This window comes from Citrus clementina, unplaced genomic scaffold (genome assembly GCF_000493195.1).
Source record: "Citrus clementina cultivar Clemenules unplaced genomic scaffold, Citrus_clementina_v1.0 scaffold_6, whole genome shotgun sequence".
Classification (NCBI taxonomy): Eukaryota; Viridiplantae; Streptophyta; class Magnoliopsida; order Sapindales; family Rutaceae; genus Citrus; species Citrus x clementina.
Window position 1 is genome coordinate 22,715,136 of NW_006262139.1, and position 12,286 is coordinate 22,727,421.

The 12,286-nt window shown below is 35.0% G+C and overlaps 3 protein-coding genes across 4 annotated transcripts; 2 read left to right on the plus strand and 1 right to left on the minus strand.

Annotated features, from left to right (window-relative positions):
* Positions 1-413: 413 nt before the first annotated feature.
* On the plus strand, positions 414-3,862 carry LOC18038976 (ATP-dependent Clp protease proteolytic subunit 3, chloroplastic). The gene is made up of 5 exons (XM_006430602.2): positions 414-913; positions 1,369-1,483; positions 1,940-2,115; positions 3,076-3,171; positions 3,299-3,862. Exons 1-5 carry the CDS (start codon positions 605-607, stop codon positions 3,590-3,592), a joined length of 990 nt encoding a protein of 329 aa, XP_006430665.1. The 5' UTR covers positions 414-604; the 3' UTR covers positions 3,593-3,862.
* A 734-nt stretch (positions 3,863-4,596) lies between these two features.
* Positions 4,597-7,923, minus strand: LOC18038106 (sericin-2). Of its 2 annotated transcripts, none has more exons than XM_024181451.1 (4): positions 7,622-7,923; positions 6,602-6,966; positions 6,113-6,155; positions 4,597-5,420 (listed from the first exon to the last, which is right to left on the minus strand). In XM_024181451.1, exons 1-4 carry the CDS (start codon positions 7,752-7,754, stop codon positions 4,969-4,971), a joined length of 993 nt encoding a protein of 330 aa, XP_024037219.1. In that variant the 5' UTR covers positions 7,755-7,923; the 3' UTR covers positions 4,597-4,968. The 2 variants fall into 2 exon arrangements, with proteins under 2 accessions (XP_024037219.1, XP_006430667.1); XM_006430604.2 differs by having other exon boundaries at positions 4,597-5,426.
* A 1,471-nt stretch (positions 7,924-9,394) lies between these two features.
* LOC18038107 lies at positions 9,395-11,833 on the plus strand. Its single transcript, XM_006430605.2, has 2 exons — positions 9,395-9,896; positions 11,457-11,833. Exons 1-2 carry the CDS (start codon positions 9,647-9,649, stop codon positions 11,609-11,611), a joined length of 405 nt encoding a protein of 134 aa, XP_006430668.1. The 5' UTR covers positions 9,395-9,646; the 3' UTR covers positions 11,612-11,833.
* The last annotated feature ends 453 nt before the right edge of the window (positions 11,834-12,286 follow it).

The window sequence follows — 12,286 nt, forward strand, 5'->3', positions numbered from 1 at the left end:
CAGCAACAATGATGTAATAAATATAAAATATTATAAATATTTATATTAAATAATATATATATATATATATTTTTAAATATTGTACTAATAATAATTTAGGTAAAAAATTTATTTATAAATTAAAAATAGAAGAAAAAGAGTAATAATATAACATAACTCCTCTTCTTTTTTAATTTATAAGTATTTTCTATTTAATTTAAATTCATCAACTTAATTTTAAAAATCACCTAATATTTAATAATTATTTATTTATTTATTTACTTAATTAATGTAATACTAAGGATTAAAATATTTAAATTTAAAGATCTAAAATAATTTCTTTATCAATACTGTAAAAAAGTATACAGTATTATAGAAAAATCTGTAATAAGATGAAATAAATTATAAAAGGGCTTCACTCTCCTTTCAAAAAAAAAAAAGGGCTTCACTCTAGACTCTAGTTGTATTAAACGACATCGCCTTAAGTGTTGTCGTCGTAGCAGTAGTACGACATCGTATAACGACAAAGCGAAAGAAAGAACACGATATTTTCGACCCTGTTTCTCGTTCTGACATTAAACTTTCTCGAACTGAACCCACCCAGCAAACAAATCCAAATAAGAAGATGGAGATGAGTTTGACAGCATCTTCATTTTCGAAGCCACTCTTCTTCTCAAACCAATCCCTATCGAAAACCCACTTTCTCACTGCCGCTAATAACACTAACACTAGCACTACAATCAAAACGAGGAGACCCACTTGCATAAAGGCCGCGAATAGTTCACCTTCAATAGCACAGACCTTGTCTACCAACTGGGATGTCTCCAATTTTGCTGTTAATAATAATACTTCATCTCCATATCTGCCCAAATTTGAGGAGCTTGACACCACTAACATGCTTCTCCGTCAGAGAATTATCTTCTTGGGATCCCAGGTTATATTTGTTGTACTTAGTTTTACTTTCACCAATGGGTTTTTTTTATTGTTGTATTTGAATAGGTTTCAAATATATGAATTAGTGTGTTTATAGATTAATGTTAGATTTTTGAAGTGGGTTTGCTTGTAATTTGTTCTATGTTCCATTTTTATCTTTTAGAGATATGAGAAGCTAGGTTCTAATTGTTTTCCCCCTATATGAATGAAAGTTTTGATATTTTTTTTTTTTTTTTGGGTTCATTTATTACAGAAGCTGGATGCAAGTTATTCTCATTGTTTTATGAAATTTTTTGACTATGTGATTTTGATTTTGAAGATTACAAGGTGGTTTGTTAGTGCTAGACGATGTTTGTTTAATGCATAATTCGTAGTCAGAGCTGGGAAATGGTTAGGGAATTTTTTTTTTCTTTTTTCAATCCATTAATTCAGTGAGTTTCAATTGATTTTGGGCAGGTTGATGACTTGACTGCTGATTTCATCATAAGTCAGCTCTTATTTCTTGACGCCGAAGATTCTAAAAAAGATATCAGGTTGTTTATTAATTCACCTGGTGGCTCTGTTACTGCTGGTATGTCTATTGTTGTCTACTATACAATCAACTTGTTATTTTACTCTTTGTTTGTGTTGAAACTAAAGATTGTTTCTAAATTTGTGAACATATCTGTAAAGTTCCAGGCCTGTGTTGTTGCAGTTTTAGAACTTGATAATCATTCAAAATCATTCAGCTAGTCCTAATAAAGGAGAGTTCTGATGGAGAAAATGAATGGTAAATCATTTGTAAAACTATTATGGGCAACCATTCTTTAGATTTGGTGTCAAACTTAGATGAGTGAGGTGGACTTAATTGGCCAAAATGATTCATTATGATCCAAGTAAACAGCAGTCTAGATATTGCTGAGTTTTCTTTTTCTTTTTCTTTTTTTCCTTGGAAAAATAGACATTACTGGGTTGAGTTTAGTACATTGTAAAACTTCTGGTCGAGTTCTAATTCTATTTTTCTTTTTACATTCGTTGCTGCAACAAGGAATGGGAATATATGATGCAATGAAGTTATGCAAGGCTGATGTTTCAACTATTTGCTTGGGGCTTGCTGCATCTATGGGTGCATTCCTGCTAGCAGCTGGTTCAAAAGGGAAGAGATATTGCATGCCTAATGCAAGAGTAATGATCCATCAACCTCTTGGGACTGCTGGAGGCAAAGTGAGTATTTATCATCTACTTTTGTAACTGGAAATTTGAAGTTGCTAATGCACCAAAGAGACTAGAACTGAGACTACACTCCCCAACTTGAAATCAGAAGCAAGCGATAAAATTACAATTCTGTCCTCCTGGACCAGAATTATTGGGTACTTAATAGTATGATATTCGATACCTCTTGGGGTGACTAAGATGCTGAGAGGACAGAATTATTGGGTACTTAATAGTATGATATTCGATACCTCTTGGGGTGACTAAGATGCTGATACAGCAGTCATAACATGAATACTGTATTTCCTCTTTGAAAACAAATGGAGTCCTAAGGCCACCATCTCTAAGCCACTCGTAGCATCTATTAGTTTCCATATGCAAATTCATATTTTAGTAGTATGATACTTAAAGAGTTTTGTCAGCCTGTCAAGTGTTATTAAATCATTAGATATTTTTTGTGTGAGGTACTTAAAGCATTTGAATAATGAATTTTTAAGTGAGCCAAGAAAATCACTTAGTAGCACCTCATCTTACAAGCTCTTATTAACTGTAGAGAGGAGATGAACAACGTATGTTCTCTTTGAGATGAGGTTCTTATGATTTTTAATTGAAGTTGAGTTTTATTGCTAGTGTCCAGTGTCTTCTTCTTTCTTATATATAATCTCTTATAAACATACCCATATAGGTTGGTGTTGATTTCTTTGAGGACATCGACTTTTTTGGAATTAATTTGTCCAAAAATTGAGTGAAAATTTCAACTCTACTCATTAAAGAACGTTTAGCTCAATAATAATTGCTACTACTGAAGTTGTAACTCTAGGAGATTGGTGTTATCTATATAATGTTACAGTTTATAGAAGGTTATACTTGTTTAGTGCATAATTGCCAAGGTGTTCTCATTGTTACAGATTATCTGGCATGTTTTCTGTTAGATATTTCTGTGATTGGATTCTAATTTCTATCTGATTTCAGGCAACAGATATGAGCATACGGATTAGAGAGATGTCTTACCACAAGGTTAAGCTGAACAAGATATTATCTAGAGCTACCGGAAAGCCTGTGCAGCAGGTCGGGCATTAACCTATTGTATCTTCACAATCTTTTATTTTCCAATTCTCCTTAGATGCATTTTCATTTTACCTCTTTCATTTTTCATCCTTTTCACATATTTCGTTTTTCTTTTGACTATTTGTAGATTGAGCTGGACACTGACCGTGATAATTTCATGGATGCTTGGGAAGCAAAGGAATACGGGTTGGTAGATGCAGTCATCGATGATGGCAAGCCAGGATTAGTTGCACCTACTTCTGAAGCAATACCTCCACCAAAACCTCGTGTGTGGCACATGTGGAATATTGAAGGTAGCAGGAAAGCAAAGAAAAAGTTGCCCTCAGAGCATAATCTGTTGCAGAATGGAAATATAGGAGGTCAAGGAGGTGGAGAGGACAGAGGCACTGAAGAAGAAAAGAAAGAATCTGCTCCTGTGTGAGAGTCCTTCAATCTTCCAATTTTTGTTGGCTTATATCGTCTTGTGTTGCTTACCCAACTCAGTAGTGTAAGATTCAAAATGGCTATCGATTACTGAAGATAAATTTTTGGTAGAATTGACCACATTTTATGTATTTAATTCAGAACAGTGCTCAATTGTGCATTCACAGTTGTGATTTCTTCTCGTGTTATCTGTATTTTGTGGTGAAGCGGCTTAACGAATGCTCAGCCACAATAGCATTTGGTTCTATTAATTTAATTTTGTTAAATAAAGCCAACCTCTTAATAATGCTTCTGGAAAAATTATATTTGCAATGGCTAGCTCACGAAAATTATGCTAATGGCTCAATGTAATCAGGGAACAAGGGATACTAACAAAACGCTTCCTGATTTAGGAACAAGATGGCTGACAATTCGTTTCAATCCGAAAACATATTTTACCAGAAAAAGCCAACATCCTTCTTTTTAATACACAAATGATTCGAGGAAAGACATAATTTGTGGACTGTGCGCCCCGGAACGTTCATCAAGCTTTTCGAATGTCAACCATCTCTACTTCACATTCTGGCTGTACACTAGTCTACTCTTAGGGTACGTTTGGTGTGCCGCACTGTATTGAACTGTACTGAATTGTAATAAAATGTATTGTATTGGAATGTATTAAATAATACAGTATCATGTTTGGTAGAATATGGAATGTATTATATATTTTTATTATTTAATAATATTAAATAATAATAAATAGCTATTATTTATTTATTTATTTTTTCAATTACTATTATATGAATTTAATAAATATTTTAATATTAAGTTAATTTATTATTTAGATTTATTAATAAAAATATAATTATCTGCAGTAAATTTCAGCATCTTTTCTTATTCATCAATTAAACATAAATTAATATGTTAAAGAAATATTATTTTTGATTTGTATTGAATTTAATAACTAATATAAATAATAGTTAAAATACAAAAAGAGATGTGCAATTTAGACACGCAGGGGAAGGTGGGTCTTTTTTGCACCTCAATTGCCGCACAATCTTTTCAAGCCAGGTAATTATTTTTGCAGCCAAACGCGGGTCTGAATTTATATTACAAGACAGACCCTTGTAGACCCGCCCGCCAAACATACCCTTAATCCCTACCACAATTAACTTTTCCAGTACATCAGCGTTGGCCAGGCCATATCTAAGGGGAAATTACACACAGCCTAGTTTAAAATAATAATACTAATACTCTAACTCTCTCCCTATATTTGGTCTGGTTATCACTGTATTCATAAATTTGTCCTAAAATCTGCTTCCACTATAACTGTTAAAACACTGTCGCCAAGACTAACATCGGGAATCACCACCTGCCCTGCAAGACTTCCATATCTCAGATAGAGTTGACTGAGTCAGCACCACTGCTTTCACTATCAGTGCTAGTACTCACACTCGCACTTTCACTTCCACTCGCACTCCCACTTTCTGTCCCAGTACTCTCACTGTCACTGCTGCTGCTGCTTGAGCTTGATTCCTCTCTCCCTTCTGCATTTACCTGAGCTCTAAGAGCTTCTGCAGCATTAGGGCCCTTATCAGGATAATCATCACTAACATCTACAGCAATTTCATCATCCATGTCCATTTGATGTGGTAAGTTGATATCAATATCAAGACCAGGGCGAGATTCCTTTTCATAAGTACTCCCTCTTGCTGCCTCACAGCTATCATCACTGTCGTCAACTATGTCAACATTTTCTTCGGGTTCAAAATTCTTAGGTTCTGGTGATGATGTTGATGGATTAGGAAGGGGTGGAGAAGACCCCATATCCTTCCCACTTTTACTTTCTGCACCTGGGAAGGCAAAATCTTAGTCAAGGCAAAAGCAGTGCCTAAAGCCAACATATATCTAAAAGAAAAAAAAGTTAATGCAACGAAAATTCCAAATTTCACCTAAATGCAGGTAATTACATGTAATAAAAGTTCATCAAATCCTTCCTAACATTAGGATTTTCCTTGGGCATGGTATTTGTGGCATATGTATGATAAAACCGAAGTACTAGAGCATGTCCGGTTAGTGAGCAGCCACCCCCACCTGTAAGCCCAAACCAGTAATCAAACTGGATGTATTTTTTCGAAAGTAAGGTTTGCGTTAGAAAAGTCTCCATCTTTACCTTCAACATTTAATTTAAACATTGGAAATTGTTTTAAGAAGACTAAAATTGGTCTTGTTTTCATTTACTCCTAAGGGGCACAAATAGACGTATTTCTGATGCACAAATCAGAACATGAAGGATGGAGATCCCGAACTTTCAAGCAGAATCCTGATGCAATAAGCATGCAGATAGAGTGAACAAGTAGGCTCAAAAAACTGTAAACAGAATTGGTATGAAAGAAGAAAGTCAGAAGAACCCACATTGATCTCATCTAATAGTACTCGATCAGTATGTCCTGATAGGCAGAATTTAAGCTAATATTGGAATTTAACTGAAAAATAAAAAATAAAAAATAAAAGAAAGAAAGAGAAGGAGGAACCATACCAGAGTTTCCTGAGTTTCCAATGTCAATCTGTTCCACCTGAACCTGCAGAATTGCGTAAAAGAAAGCAGATCGATTGAGAATTCAAAATAGATGCCAAAATTGAAATGTTGTCAGAGATCCATTAGCATCATAAATGACAAAATATATATGTTATGTTTATGCTTGGGAAAAAGCAATGTGAAAATACAATGAAGGTCAATCACCAACAAAGTCGGTTAGATCTGACTTCATTGCGTGCTACATGCACCTAGAAAATAACGACACCTGATGCAGTAAGCACATAAAACTGTCCAACCATCACAAGAGTGATTCCATTAAAAGTATATAATTAAACAGACACAATTCATGTGTGTGCATTACTAAGTTGATAGTGTAGCTGATACTAATCAAAAGCATTAGTAATCTCCAATGACAGATCAGGAACTACATGTTCTTCAATCTGCTTATTACTGTATTCTCGCAAAAGATATGAAAATCTGTACACTTACCGCTTCATGAACAGTGCCTGTGTTTGAAGGCTGAGGTTTGGATCCTGTACCAACTGGTGTGGAATAAGATTCTGCTACAGGTACAACAGAGGTAGTCATGGTTGATGCAGCTGTAGCCGCAGGCTCACCAGGTAGCCGAACATGCCTCAGACGCTTTACTGCTCGGTGCAACCGCTCCAACCGAAATGTCTCACCATCAAAAAATAGAACTGCATCATTATCCCTATAATCTTCACTAACACCTTCAAAGATCACCTTGGGTTTTCCATGTTGGTTGTTCTGATATTCTACAGTAACCCGATTATCCCTGTTCTTGTGCAGCAATCCAGGTTGGCTATTATCAATCGAAGCCGGCTTGAATTCATCTACACAGAAAGGGAAAGAGACAGCAAGTGTATCAACACCGTCTAACATACAAAACAAGCACAATTTGGGACCATCTGGTCATTGACAAACCCAACCAAATGAACAATGCGCATGATTCTTTTGTTTCCTTAAAAGTTAACTTTATAATTTTAACTTAAAAAAAAAATAAAAGAGAGAGAGAGAGAGACATAAATCCCTTCTTAATTCTTATGCGTACCCTGGGCAAAAACCAAATGCACTTCATCTTCTATATGATTCAAGTTTCTTCTTCTTGTCCTGGACTATCTAAAAAAAATTAAAAAGTGTATCCGCTTTTTTTCTTCAAAGTTTTTTCCTTCTGTAACTATCGCATACTTGTGATTCAAACCCCTTCAAAATCTAGAGTGAGCGGGAGCATTCTAACAGAAAACTCTTGTACCGCCCAAGAAGTTTTACGAGTTGAACCATGATAAATTCTTCAATGTTCCTCAGTTTACTTATATTATAAGAGAAATAAAACAAATGATTAGCAGACTATGTTGGTATGTTGCCACCTGAATTCAATCTAGAATTCTAACAGAATTTACACACAGAACTCAAATTTTCTCAGTTTTATTGAATATTCCCATTAAACAAACAGAACCCAGAAATTATTTGACAAAGATAAGTACTTACATCGTAAAGTGCAGAACTTGGGAGAGTGATGACTTTGTTGGTGGTGATTGTCATTAAAAGATGGGCCCAGCTTTATGTTGTACCACTGGCCGGGCTCAGGAGCCGTGCTTGGCTCTTCGCTGTTGTTTGCCATTCTCGTATGTGAGTCTTATAATTCATCAGATTTTGGTCGTTTCAAGCATATAATCGAATCCTCAAGCTCGAGGGTTTGCTTTTGTTTTGTGTGGTTACTTGCAGAGAAGTCCAGAGAGCAATGTGGATAAAGGGTAGATTTGTCTTTTCTCGCTTCACCACGGGTCGTTAATTCGTTGCTTTTCATAGCGGGAGAAGTTGAAAATGGTTTTTCTAATAAAATAATAATAACTAACAAGTAACAACCATTGAAATAAGGGATCATGAACATCAACCTCCCTTCCAAGTTCCAATTGACAAATGACAGAATACAAATATCTCATTAGAATTTAAAAATAAATTAAAAAAATTACGCTTAAAATTAATTATATAATAATTAAATTACAATCTATAAATATTAATATATTTGCAACGATTATTTTATTTTATTTTATTTTATCACAATGTAACCTTTAGATCAATAAATTGTTAGGTTATGCTTGGATAGCTTTTCACGGTGCAATTGGATTTTTTTTTTTTTTTTTTGGGTTTTAAATAAGAAAACATAGCTTTCATAGATTAAAACAGAAAAGAGCAACATAATTTGGGGTGTGATTGTTTCCACCCATGATACGACAGGGTTTTCAAACTCTAAAGCTGCCTTAGTTAAAAGAGTGCTATCTTGAATTGCCGAAATGGTGGATTTCTGTCTTGCTGCCTTTCTTATTCAAAATTAGATCAACCGTCTCCTTTGAATCTGTTTCGATGATCAATGGAGAGTGACTTGCAGCAGACTGAGCAATCTGGATCCCCAATTTTACAGCTTCAGCTACCATCAATGCAACACTATCTTGGAAACAACTCCCTTTGAACTAAATCTGCTGTAGTAATTTTGCCACCTGGGTCTGAAAACAACTCCCGAACCTGCCACCTGATCCTTATATCTTTTTAGCTGTTATCACATTAACTTTGAACCATCCATGAGGGGGAGAATTCCAAGTCTGATTCTTGTACAGAGTGCCCGATACTTTCGATTCTTCTATATGATTCCAGAAATACTTACAGCTCTTGCCACTGATAGTTGTGAATCTTCTTTCTTTCCCTCAAAGATGAGAAGATTCCTAGGGTTCCAGATGGCTCAACACAAAACGACTATTAGCTCCAGCGATTTTTTACTTATTTTTCTAAGCATTTCTTGCAAAGCACTCAGCATATCTTGGTGATCAAGCAGCTTTACTTCATCAGCAAAGATAGTATTCTTCCAAACTTCTCGAGCACATTTCAGCCCACATCTGTGGCAAAGGATAAAACCTTCCTTTTCCAAAGATTTTGAACTGTAGGTTCTAGCTGCAAATATATTTGTGAGAATAAAAATATATACTGTGTTATAATATATGCTATGTTATATATTTATGAGAATTTTCTTGTAAAGCACTCAACATATCTTAGTGTTATAACACAACCTATATTTTTACTCTCATAAATATTGAAAAGAATTTTATTTCACTTAGAAAACTTAACGACAGTGGAAGATATGGCTATCATTATTCAACTCTAAAATTATAAAAGAAAATAAAGTCTTCACATATATTACTATTCAAACTCATACTTCCAAAATTTTTAAGGGCACGGGTTACAAATAAGTAAAGAGTAATTATACACAAAGAGACTAAAACCTTCATTTACATGCTAAAAATAAATAAATATAAGTGATTCATCCTGCCGATTCCTAATTTATATGAAAAAGTAATTTCTTTGAGAAAACTAATTATAAAAGTTACAACTTCTTATGAATTAGGCACCGCAGGAACCGACTGGACTGGGCCGGACCGGGCCCGCGCATAATGGAAATTTGGTATCTCCGGTCAACAGAATTCCAGTTTTTCGTCCTGTATTCAAAAGCGAAGTGAGGCCATGTCTCTCACGATTCCCCGTGATTTTCTGGCCTCCTTTCCTTCACTCCATAGAATTTCACCAACCTCCTCTCAAACTCGTCTGAGACCAGTTACAATATTCAAATGTTCACCAAAGCTCACTCCAATTCAATGCTCAGCGTCAGCGAACAATGGCAGCAGCCTCAGAACTTGCAAGAACTGCAAAACCCAGTACGACCCTTTGCTTAATCACCCTCGAGCTTGCAGATTCCACACTGCTCATTTTGGAGGTAACCCAATTCATTTCTCATTGTCCTTGTCTCAAAATTATGAGCCATTTTGTCTTTATTGTTAAACTTAATCATGTTTGATTAATACTTACGGACTTACATGTTTTAACTATGCTTTCTTTCTAATGTTCTTGCTGGATGTTAAAATAAGAAAAGACTATTAATTTGAAGAAAAGGTTGTTATTTTGTTATCAGGCTTTGATAAAGAGAAGGGTTTCAAAATGTAGGTCTGACTATGGAGGATCGTATATTCATAAATGAATTAATAATCTGTTGTTGTGTTATTGAAATAATAATCCGGTGGTGTTGTTCGAGAGTTCTGGATTTTATTTGTGTATGTTTGTTACTATGATAGGTTGTAAGTTTTCTTGCAGAAGAACCATCGAAAGTAAAATTGGTATCAAGCTTTAATTGAACCCAAAATCGAAAATATATGAAAGTACATCATTAAAGTTCATAAAACTGTTATCCGTATTTTAGGAAAATGGAGGAAATTCCATATGGCTGTACGACACTTTATGGAGGAAATTTCGTATGGCTGTCACAAAGTGTCGGATGCAAGATGGATAAAAGCAATACAGTCTCAAGTGTCTGATATGCAAATTTTTTATTATATTTACCCGAACATTGTAGGTATGAGGTCAAAGTACCTTTAATTTTCTCATCAGGAGATGACCTAGAGAAGATAGGGGAGATGGGAGAACTGAGGGGTGTGAAGTAGAGAACATAACTGCACTGGAAACACATTCATGTATCTTGACGTTGAGGGCAGTTTCTTCATCTGAACATACTTGTAACTTCTAACTAAATAGAATCTACTAAATTGTCTAACAAAGAAAAGAGTCTACTAAGGTAGTCCACTGTCCACCGTAATTTTTAATGAAGCGGACTCACTCTAACTTTAATGAACTACAATAGTTTGCAGAGATTTTATCTGTAGGGAAAGAGAAAATAAAAAGTTCTTGATTTACATATAAGAGGACTCGTGAGTTTATGGAAATGTTTCTGTAACTCAAGGCTTTGGCTGAGATCTAATGTGGTTTACAATTGCATTTTTTCTACATGTGAAGTAGCCCTTAAAATTGAACCCAAACTCAAAGTATGTTTCATAGAAACAAGATATAGTTATTCATTATATCTACACTCTGGGAGTATGAAAAAATCTACTAGCAATTCATTGAAAAAATCTACTAGCAATTCATTGTTGACATTTTGGGTTTACACACATTTGATAAGAAGACTAAAAGTTAGCCACCCTCATTGTTACCGAACCATCAAAGTTACGTCAGCAGGGGGCTACCAAAGCTTTTTGGTTGCTTCAAGGATCCTTTGCAAATCTATGGCAGAGTAGATTTTGCGAGGCCCTTGCTGAAAATGCCTACTATTGCAGAACTGAAGGTGTTAAATGCATGGGTTTCTAAACTCCCCATGTCACGGTGCCTGTAGAAAGTTTCAGTAGCTTGGGTATCTTGATGCTTTATTCCATATGCTATTTTTCTCACATTACTTTCTGAAGCCAAATTTTATAGGTATTTACTTTGTTAAACTCCATTCCCTCAGGAGAAACAAAGAGGAAGTTTGAGAGTGTCTACACAGGAGGCACCATGGATACTCCCGACTCTGGCGAAGTTTTCCAATACTGGCATTGTTGTGGGTCTGAAGACCCCTTTGACCCTGGATGTACTGCTGCTCCTCATTCCTCATATGATGATTGATTCAGTTGAAAATGTTCCACAAATGATGCACAGTTAATTTCAACTAAGGCTCTTGATTGTTTCCTTAGTATATATTTGTTCCTCATATGTAGACGGGCAAGTATATATCTTTTTCCAATTTCCCAATGTAATTTTCAATAAGCCACTCATGTCAGGCCACTAAATATGATATTCTTAATGTTACATAATCTTCAAAATCTACTAAATGTTACATGTGCTTCACCCCCAGATTTCTGATTCAGTGCCTAAGACGGCATTAACTGCTACTAAATTTTAGATCCCGATCTAATGCTAGTGTATGTGTTCAAAACGTACAGACACATCTTTGGTTGTTATGATGTATGTCTATCTCATAAAATGCTTTTAATGGAAATCCTAATGCTTTGCAAATCATAGTCGAAATCAATCTATGAAGAATGCATTGCTTGCTGCTGCATATTTCAGAATCTACTCTTCTGAATACACTTATTACCCTTAACTCTAGTTCTCTTTGCTGTCTTTTGTCCAATCCAACTTCAAAAAAAATTATTTCCTTATTTTTCCAGATTACAATGTCCTGGATTGGCTTGTAAAGTCATTGCAAGGTTGGATAAATTGTAAAGAGAATTAGCATATTTGTCACTAATTGCGTCCCCAGAAATCATCATTTATCCTGGACTTTTAATCTCTAACAGG

Bases quoted from the DNA above. Each gene is read 5' to 3' on its own strand.
- LOC18038107 (XM_006430605.2), top strand. From the start codon at position 9,647: ATGTCTCTCACGATTCCCCGTGATTTTCTGGCCTCCTTTCCTTCACTC. The intron at 9,897-11,456 runs GTAACCCAATTC...CCATTCCCTCAG, and splicing joins CCACACTGCTCATTTTGGAG to GAGAAACAAAGAGGAAGTTT.
- LOC18038106 (XM_006430604.2), bottom strand. From the start codon at position 7,754: ATGGCAAACAACAGCGAAGAGCCAAGCACGGCTCCTGAGCCCGGCCAG. The intron at 6,967-7,621 runs GTAAGTACTTAT...CTTTCTGTGTAG, and splicing joins CAAGTTCTGCACTTTACGAT to ATGAATTCAAGCCGGCTTCG. The intron at 6,156-6,601 runs GTAAGTGTACAG...GCAATTCTGCAG, and splicing joins CAGGCACTGTTCATGAAGCG to GTTCAGGTGGAACAGATTGA.
- LOC18038976 (XM_006430602.2), top strand. From the start codon at position 605: ATGGAGATGAGTTTGACAGCATCTTCATTTTCGAAGCCACTCTTCTTC. The intron at 2,116-3,075 runs GTGAGTATTTAT...ATCTGATTTCAG, and splicing joins TTGGGACTGCTGGAGGCAAA to GCAACAGATATGAGCATACG. The intron at 3,172-3,298 runs GTCGGGCATTAA...GACTATTTGTAG, and splicing joins CCGGAAAGCCTGTGCAGCAG to ATTGAGCTGGACACTGACCG.